Source organism: Cryptomeria japonica, chromosome 7 (assembly GCF_030272615.1).
Source record: "Cryptomeria japonica chromosome 7, Sugi_1.0, whole genome shotgun sequence".
Classification (NCBI taxonomy): Eukaryota; Viridiplantae; Streptophyta; class Pinopsida; order Cupressales; family Cupressaceae; genus Cryptomeria; species Cryptomeria japonica.
Window position 1 is genome coordinate 350,825,812 of NC_081411.1, and position 10,421 is coordinate 350,836,232.

The window sequence follows — 10,421 nt, forward strand, 5'->3', positions numbered from 1 at the left end:
ACGTAGGTTGCAATCAACCCAAGTGCATTACAGTAAAAACAACTAAATCATATTCGAACCTCTTGAAAAGACTACCAAATATGTAGAAGACTAGTTTTATATTAAAACATAAAGGCACACACAAACATCATAACAAAAGATTACAAGCTACGAAATTCAGAGAAGTCATGTCAGGCATGGAAGTATCAGCTGAAAGGAGAAACAATACACACAGTGACTGAAAAGTTATTATTTTAACCCTAAATTTGCACGTTCAAATTCTGAGGCCTGTGCTGCCGCGGCTTGTGGGGAGCTGAGTGCTGCTACAAACATTTTCTTCACATCTTCTGAACTGTAAACAAAATTCTTGTAAGCATATGCATTCAGAAGAGAGGCAGATGCCTGCTTGAGGAGTGAACTGTAGGAATCAGTCTTTCTGTTTTGCAAGGCTTGGAGGAGTGTCATGCTACTAGGGAACATGGGGAATGCAGGCTGTCCAAATATAGAGATAATTGATGACATGGTAGACAAAATGTGTGGCCATGATCCATAGTTAGAGCTCCAGAAGCTGCATCAGAGCAATATAAGAAATAGGTCAAAATGATGGTTCTATAGCTGGTATTGAGACTGTACTAAAAGTTTACTTACTCGCAAGATCCATGACCAGCTGGTGGATCCATTGGAGAAGAGCCAGGATTAGGGGTGTCTGGAGTAGAAGGACTGGGATCCGTTGGTCCTGACCCAATTCCAGGCTGTGTAGGAATTGGGGTTGGAGGATCTGAGTCTGGAGGAGGATCTGAGTCTGTAGGAGGATCTGCTCCAGAAACTGGGCTAGGTGCCGGGCTCAATCCAAAACCTCCACCTGAGATAATTGGTTTTAGCATAAGATATATGAAATAGAAAATGCAATAAAATACATAAAAAAGAAGAGTTGATTAAATCCTTCTTTTATCAACAACAGATGCAGCAATATTACCTGAAGATGGATCACCATTCTGCTGTAGTAATTCCCTTTGAGTGCCGATAACAGATCTTGACATTCCACCACCGGTAGAACTGATGATGCAAATTGCAACTAAAGCAAGAACTAATGTGGGTGCCATAGCTTTGTGGTTTGATAGACAAATCTTACAAACAGATTTTGAGCGATGATAGAAACCAAGCCTAAGGAAAGAATATATATAGAAGTCACCAGCAATACCATTTACTTTTTATAAAGAAAACTTGTGACATCTGGATCGATTTCCTTTAAAAAGGGTAATGGAGTGTAATAAATAGTCAGCCCACTGCTAGGGTAAATACTTGATTTAAGTCTTTCCTGTCCATAACTTCCATTATTAGAGACAGTTGGGGATTCCTAATTGCAGTGCTTTAAATTTCTCATTATCACTCTGAGTAGTGCATACTGCGAGTTTGATTCTTTTAGCCTGCCCAGTCTATTTAGAGATCGTCAAACTGTATTAGGTTTTAATGGGCGGCCTATAGATAGACGAAAATTTAAGTCCCGATCTGTCCTTCATCAGTGATATGATTACCTTTTATACCTCCTGAAGTTATTAAGTCGGAGCATACCCTAGCTCTGCATGTTTAGTGATATCGATAATATATCGTTGAGACCTCCGCCTCTAGAATTCAATACTGGTGTGAAAATTTCGACCTGATATTTAAGAAAATATCCCTGTTTTCAATGCAAACCTTTAAAACATAAATGGTCGGACCATGAATTTGGAATGCAGTGTGGATAAGAATCATGGAACAAGAAGCAAAACTGATTTTCTATTTCTAATCAATTAATCATTTAACCCTTTTCTAAATATTAATTATTTAATTAATTGTGATTTTAATCCTTTAATTTAAATAATCTTTCTTATTTAATGAAAATTCAATTTCTAAATAATTAAATAGTTTCTTTAAATTATTTAATTAACTAATTATTTCCTCTAATTCAAATTCCAAATTCCCAAATTCTAATTCTTCTAATTTCATTAATTCTTCCAATTTCTTCTAATTTCAAATACATGTGCATGATTTTAAAAATCAAATTGAATTTGAAAGTCAAGTTCTAAATATATTCAAATAACAAATTGAATTTAAAATAAATTCAATATTTGAATAAAATCTCATGCAAAGATTAAATTTAAAATCAAAGTCAAAGTGCAAGCACACGCTAAATTAATTATCTTTTCAATTCCTATTTCTATCTTCCACTTTGGTTTTTTCCGAAAAACTTTCAATCAGTTAACTGTTCCATCTATTTTAATTGATCATTTCAATTAATTGATTAATTACATATTTTTTTAATTTCCTTCAATCATTCTTTTTCTATCTTCTAGTTAGATTTTTCTAAATAAAGCTTTCTTTGTCATCAATTAATTTTCCTCCAATCACCCTTTTTCATCTTTCAATCAACTTTTTTCTCAATTAGTTAACTCATTCTATCTATTCAATCAATTATGTTCCACCTCCAAATCAACAGTTCAACTATCAATTAGCATGTGAGCTCATTTGAGTTCCACCTCTTGATCAATCTATTCCACCTCTCATTCAATCCTCTACAATTATCTATAAATTGAGCATTCAATCTCCATTCTCAACAATCACGAACTTTCAATCTTCATGTCATTTGCAAGTTGCCAGCGCAATATCTAAGAGCCACGATACCACAAAGAAGAGAAGGGAAATGGAAGATATATACAGTCATGGAATAGGGAGAATTGATTGATAAATTTTATATTCCTATTTCTTGCTTTTGCATTAGTTAATTGTGTTTTTGTTTGAATTCTATTAGGATAGCGATTCATGATTTTCTTTTGATTCCTAGTTAATTGCATTAATGAATTTTTGCATATGATAATTAGTATAGTAGAAGATTCAATATATATGAAAGAGAATTTAATATCCTAGTGGAAGAATGTTCTATTTTTTATTATGAAGAATATAATGTTTGGAATTGGATATAATGTCAATGTTTTGTGATTGGTGTACTATTAAGCTTGCAGATCCTCTAGTTGCTCAGATGATGAGATTAGTTGTTGTTTTTTTCTAATAGTGAGAGTGTCTATCAGACTAGTCCATAATTTTCTTGGTGGATTTTGGATATGTGAATTCAAGTGTTATAGTTTGGAGGACATGGTTTTTTAGTTTGTACAGTTTTCTAGTTTGAATGTTTGGTGTTGTTTTTGTTTTGCATGTAAGTTATTTTAGTATTTGCTTGGTATGGCTAGTTGTGTTGGGTCACAATGCGCCTAGATGGATTATCTTTTTTGGAACATTTTTTTTGGTCTAAATATGCATTGGAGGTTGAGTTATAATATTTTATTGGGTCTCACTATGGTGTGTGAAGATGTGCATTAGGTAATTTTCATTGGAAGATGATTTTGGGTTGATGGGTTGCAGAGTTTTATTGTTTATCTACATGTTTCATTTACAACTAGCTTTTCAAGATGTGTTAGGGTATACGGGTCATTGGAATACACTTAGAGGAATGCAAGGTGTTATTTTTTAGTCCATGCTTTATCCTAGAGAAAATGTTTGTGTTGGTATGCATAGAAGTATTAGATGTGTTTGAAATGATGAGATGTGGATTTGATCGATATGCAATTAAATTTGATTGAAAAGGTGTATGACAATCAGTTGAAAAGAGCTTTGATAGTGTTCAGTAATAGAGTTCTAGGTCAAATGTATTTGTCATGATATTGAGCACTTGACATACTGATTCAAGATAAATTTCATGATGAAGAGATTCTACTCATTTTTAAATCAACTATTCCTACAAAATGACAATGTTCCTCTATTGGAAACTCTTTGTATCTTGTCCTAAAGTAGTGAGTTTCAGTTTTGCAAGTCCTTTGTATCATGTACTAAGTTTTTTCACCTTATCTTGAAATTTTGAAGCAATGAGCTTCCTAGCCTATGGCCTAATTATTGTAATCATTTATATAGAATATTATGAGTGTGATTCTCACCATGTTTTTTTCCTTCTTGGGTTTTCCATGTAAATCAGGTGTTCATGAGTTGATTGTATTTTGTGCTTTCGTGATTTCATTAAAGTGATATGTTAGAAATGGTTTTAAGCTTAATAGATAAAAAATAAATCTATTAGAGATTTAGACTTATTCACCCCGCCATCAAGCCTATTGTGTGTTCAACATCCCTATCTTTCTATTCTATACCTTTATTAGTTGTCGATTTGGCCACTATTACTCACCCTCTCAATGTGAGAGAACTTAATGTCTTTGAATGAAGAAGCAAGTTTATGATCCTCACACAAAATTAAATTTGATTTCTAATAATGTGAGGATCTTCCCTTCATACTATCTATAATAAATTTTGAGTCCCCTTACACCTATATCATGTACCAATTAAAATTTCTAAAAGTATTAAGACCTATCTAGAGAGATCTTGCTTTAGTAATATTATTGGAAATCAAACAAAATTTTAGATACTAAAAAACTAGAGGTTGGCATAAATGGTCCCTAAAGAAGCTTCCACCTCTATTCCTCCACAAATTCCCTTGTAAGCTCCATCAAAGTTGAGCTTGACCCAATTTATATTAGGATGCAACCATTTATGGTGATAAAATTTAGAATAACCTTTGTGCCACCCACCACAAATCCACATAAAATTTGGCCACCTATTAGCCGAATCCATCTATTCATCTCTCACCCTCCAACCTTCCATTTTGTGAGCACTACCAAGTTCCAAAAAATAATTCTCAATAATATCCTATTAGAAGTTACTTTAGGTGTGTTTTCATTGATGTTAAACTTGTCTGGTGTTGACTTTGATGACATAATTTATGTTTATTATTGTGTGTTGAGGTAACAAATGTGAAGGTAAAGTTATAGTTGTTCAACTATGTCGTTGTGTTGTTTGGTCCAAAAATGAGAGTTTGGATGTTGTTATGTTGTCTGGTAGTGATGTTGAGTATGAGGTGTTTCCTGAACACTAGATGGTAGTGAAAGTTAAAATATTCAAGAAAGAGTATTTAATGTTCTTATGAAAGAATGCTTCACTTTCCTTTTGTTCTTGATGATGATGTCTTACGGTTCTAGATATAATTTCTACATTCTATGTATATTCCACTATGATTTTTTTAGTTCCTTAGCTACTCAAATGATGAAGTTGGTTGTGGCAATTTGTTGATAGTTAGGCTATCTATCAAGACTACTTTGGAGAATACTTTTCATTTGTCCACTGTGTTGGTTCAAGCATTATGGATTGGAGGACATATTCATATGGTTTTTGTAGTGTTCCAATTCATATTTTCAATGTTAGTTTGATCAGAAATCAAAGTTATGTTGTTTTTTGTCTGGCACTCTTAGTTCTATTGGTCTCTAGTCGATAATTGTTGGTTTATATTATTTGGATCAAACTTTTTTGGTCTATATATGTATTGGATGTTGAGTTCCAATATTGATAGGGGTCTTGATGTGACATGTGTAGATCGGCATTGAGTAATTTGCAATGGGTGATAACTTTAGACTGACTGATTAATGTGATTTATTATTCTTCCACATGTTCCACTAGATACTAGCTCTGGAGGATGTGGTAGTTGTTAGACAACTCAGATAATCATAGGACAACTGAGAGGGGGGGGGGGTTGAATTAGTTGTCACCATATCATAGTACTTTAGGAATTTAAATCCTTGTTATCGGAACACATAAACTTAATAGCAAAATACATAGACCAATGCCAGAATGAATCATAAATAATTTAAACATAAACATAAATCATAGAACAGTTAGTATCCATCCATAACACATGAAACAAATATTTGTATGTGGAAAACCTGGTAATGGAAAAACTATAGTGGGAAGCCTCCCCATAGTCAGATAATACTTATGCGGTAAGTATGTGATTATAATATGAGGGAACTGCACATGCAGGAATGTCAAGAACCTAGAGCGCATTGGTCATCACAAAAAGGAGCCTCGTTGACTACATAAACATCAAACTACAATGCAGAAAGAAGAGTGAACTACAAGCATAACATCCTCTATTCCCGAGTATAGGTTGAGTTAAGCTAAATATCAGAGGCCTTAAACCTCTCTTACAAACCTAATTCAATCACCTATGATCGACCAAACCTTTTGTATATAACAACATTATTCGCACATAGATCATCCAATAATCTTCACCTATCAACCCCTGATCTATAAAGAGATCTTAAATCATATTTATACCAATCCAGACCTAAACGATTAGGTCGGCCACCTAAAATATAATACAATAAGTTGATAACATAAACCCATAATCCAATGATCAACCAAGTCAGCTTAGGCCAAAAAAAATGTAAACCAATAATTAATTCCCACTGGTAATGCATCAGGAACATCCTCCAACACGTTATAGAAACCAGTCCATAACCTAGTTAACACTGGACCCAAAATAGGTCACTATAAACCAAATCCAACACCACCAATGAACGGGAACATGAACAAGATAACCAACAACATCTTGGAAGCCATCTAGAATTTGCACCAATACCACTTATCATGTGCATCAAAATAACTTCAACAAAGCTTTGCTGATAAAACCCTTATTGGTGACCAAAAGGCTTACTAGAACAAATGATAGCTCTGAAGTCATTAAATCCTAAGCCAACTCATCATGATACACATCTAAATAGCATAAATGACAAATCAAAACCAATTCCACAAAGCAAAACATACCAGATCCTACCAGATCAATGTCATAATCAACCACTGTACCGGAACCAATCAAAAACTGGTAAACAACCAAAACAATTGGTGTTGCCATCAATGACAAAACATCAATGCAACACATAATAAGTTCCAAATTGCCAAAAATAGCATGTCTATTTTATTGGAATCAAATAAGAAACATGTATTCTAATGTATTTAAGTCCCCTTTATCTCTTGCGATGGACCACATTGTGTATAGTTGCTTGTGGTGGCTGAATTTATGTAGTTCATGCATATTGTATTTGTGGCTCACCTAAGTGAGGTCTTTAATGAATAAACTTGTATGAATTGAAGTGGATATGTGTGAATTGGTGTGATTATTTTTATGAACTCGATATAAATTATATATGTAAGCATATTTCAATAATTAGAAGACTAAATTTTAGTTTTGATTAGCTTTGTTGATCATATATTCAATGTAATAATGTTTTGAGATAATCAATAAAGTTAAATATGTTTGAAATTATATTATGCTCTTGACATTGTCGATCAAGGATAGTTTTAGTAGTTGGAAACCTTGTTCATTTTGATTCATCATTTCCCTATACCTATTGTAAGATAGTGAGTCATTTTGATAGCTTGTGTAGTCTTTGTATCTTGCTCTCAAGGATTGTGCTTTTGTAATTCAAGTCCTTTTAATCTTTCCCTAAGATTGTGCATCTTAGTAATGCAAGTTCCAATATTTCCTTAAGGTTGTGTACCTTAGTCCAATCATGTGAGTGCGATTCTCTCTATGGCTTTTCCTTTCTTAGGATTTCCATGTAAAATTTTGTGTAATTATGTGTGTTGTGTTGGCCAAATGATGGAACTTATTATGTGTTGCATTGATGTTTTGTCATTGATGTCAACACTAGCCGTTATGGTTGTTTATAGACTTTTGATAGAAGGATTGGATTGGTAAGATAATCAGATGATTGTCAACGATATGATCTAGATGATGGATTAAGTTTGTATGGGTGGTTCATATGCTTCTGAAGTATGCTTCAGTTAGTTGGTATTGACTTAGTGACCAGATGCTATCTCATGTTCTAGTAGGCCTGCTTTATAGGTCTAGTAAGGGTTTCACTGATAGAGCTTTATTGAATATCTTTGATATAATACATAAGTGGTGTTGGTGCAGCTTCTAGAAGGGATTCAGGATGTTGATGGTGATAGTGTTCATGCTTCGACTAATTGTTGTCATTGCTTTGGCGTGTGTGGATCTAATTTAGGTCCGATGCTATCTAGGTTATGGACCAATTTTTATGTAATGTGTTGGTGGATCCTCCAATGCACTTTCGGGATGTTTCATTGATTGGGTGATGTTTGTTTAGCCTTAGGCAGACATGATTTATAATTTTATTTCATGATTATGTAATGGATTTATTAAATTATCATTTAGGTGGCTGACTTAATTGGTTAGGTCCCGAGTTGGTATAAATATATGTAAGATCTCATTACAAATCATATATGTATGGGCAAGGAGCGAATAATATAATAATAATTTGTGCAGAGGATTTGATCAATCATAGGTGATCGAGTTGGGTTTATGTAAGAGGTGTATATGGTGAAAATGGAAACAACAATATTGAAAGTCTAAATGAATTCAACCATAAAACCCTAGCCTAACAACAACAAAGATCCACCATAACATACGAAGATTACCGAAGACAATGCAAATAAAATGAAATCACAAAGTTATACCATCACATGTCCAATAGGGTTTCGATCTCCATTCTTCCTATCTCCATTGATCTTGCTTGATATATTTTCTCTCAGATTTTGCATGTGCACAAGAGCTCAACAAAGAACGGAAATGTGGTTGCAAGTAGACTTGATCACATATGAAAGTTCGAAAGCATAATCGGGTAGTCAAATTCATCAGGGGGTTTGATAATGAAGGAAGCATTTCCTTATATAGAAGACACTATAAGAAATGGAGGGATAAGATTGAGAGGTGTAAAAGATAAATGGTCAGCTATGATTAGAGGGTAGGTAGAGAAAATAAGAAAATAATAAGAGGGTAGGCAGTGTATGAATTAAGAGCTGAATGACATGTGTCATAGGTAGAAAAGGTGAATGAATGAATTAATTAAATAAATAAAATATTTATTTAATTTAAGAAAAATGATAGTTTAAATAAATAAAAGTATTATTTAAATGAGAAATAAGGTTAGAAGAGGATAAATGAATTAATTAAATAAATAAAGATTTATTTAATTAATAGAAGAATTAGGCTTAAAAAAATTAAACAAATAAAGATATTTATTTAATTAGACTGGAAAATTTTAGGTGTCTACATTTTGCCCCTCTTTGAGACAATGCAGCTTGTCGTGTTGTTTCAAAGAACACAATATGAACTAATACAAAGTTGCCCCAAGATGGGAATGATATGCCCCCTCAAGAGATTGGATGAAAATGTTTGATAGATCGCAGACAATCTCTCGAGAAGAAAGAAAGGCTAGAATGGACTGACCGGATAGAGTGACAGAGTCACGGGATAATGAAGACTGACTCGGGAAACGAGGGCTAGGTCTAGGGCTAGGGTAGTCTATAAGATAGACCACAAGGGGTTGACATCCTCATTGTCATCCACACATCCAAGAGATCAGAGTGCAGAGATAGCAAAGAGCAGTCAACAGTCAGCAACGATGACATTGGTGCATAGATTCGATTGCATTCATCGATTTCAGAGGCCAGTAGATGCAAGAGAGCCGGTAGGTACCACAAAACCTCCTTGTACTTTGTTGCAATAAATGTTGTCATTAATGCATGTTAGGTAGTGCAATAAATGCATTCTATAATATGTCAAACAAGGTCAAAAAATGTCGAGGCGCGTCTGTGCTGGTGCCAGGCGCGTCTAAGTTAGCTAGGCATGTCTGTACAAAAAAGGGCGTCTATGTCAAATGCAAGCACATCTACGTATTTCAGGCACGTTTACATTATGTGGGCAGGTCTGTGCAGAGCATAGGCACGTCTGTGTATTTTAGGAGTGTCTATGCAGAGCAAGCATGTTTATGCAATATGTAAGCGCGCTTATGTTATGAAGGCAGGTTTTTGTCAAAAATGTGCATGTATGTCTTCTAGGGCAAATCAACAGTTCTGTGATGAACATACGTTGTCGATTGGATAAGTTGCTGAGAGGATACACGCGAGGAGGTCCTCTAGGGAAGACTTAGAATAGCAGATAGGGCTAGGATTGACAATTCTATGATAGAACATACGTTGCCAATTAGGAAACTACTCAGGAGGATACACTCAAGCAGAGGCCCTAGGATAAGATAGATCGAGGCACTTTGTGATGAATAGGGAGTACCAGGACATAGTACTTTGTAATGAACAGGGAGTACTAATATGACCAACACTTTGTGATGAACAGGGAATGCAAATATGAGCAACACTTTGTGATGAACAGGGAGTGCAAAATACGTAGTACTTTTTGATGAATAGGGAGTACCACTAGGATCAATAGCAACACTTTGTGATGAATAGTGAGTGCCACTAGGATAGAAGCAACACTTTGTGATTAACAGTGAGTGTCACTAGGATAGAGTATCATAAGCACTTAAGATAAAAAGCAACATTTTGTGATGAATAGGGAATGCCACTATGACTGACATGATTGATTTGCTTGACTGCAGTAGTACCTACCTATTCTGGAGTCAGGGGAGAGATTCCAATCGACTCAGAGGTTAGGACCAGAGCTAACATTGAATAACAGAGCCGCAATTGAGGTTATAGGTTTGCAATTCATT

The 10,421-nt window shown here is 34.5% G+C and overlaps 1 protein-coding gene across 1 annotated transcript; it reads right to left on the reverse strand.

The window, feature by feature from the left end:
* Window positions 1-228: 228 nt before the first annotated feature.
* On the reverse strand, window positions 229-1,082 carry LOC131078758 (protodermal factor 1-like). The gene is made up of 3 exons (XM_058016524.2): window positions 956-1,082; window positions 628-841; window positions 229-547 (listed from the first exon to the last, which is right to left on the reverse strand). Exons 1-3 carry the CDS (start codon window positions 1,080-1,082, stop codon window positions 229-231), a joined length of 660 nt encoding a protein of 219 aa, XP_057872507.2.
* Window positions 1,083-10,421: the final 9,339 nt, after the last annotated feature.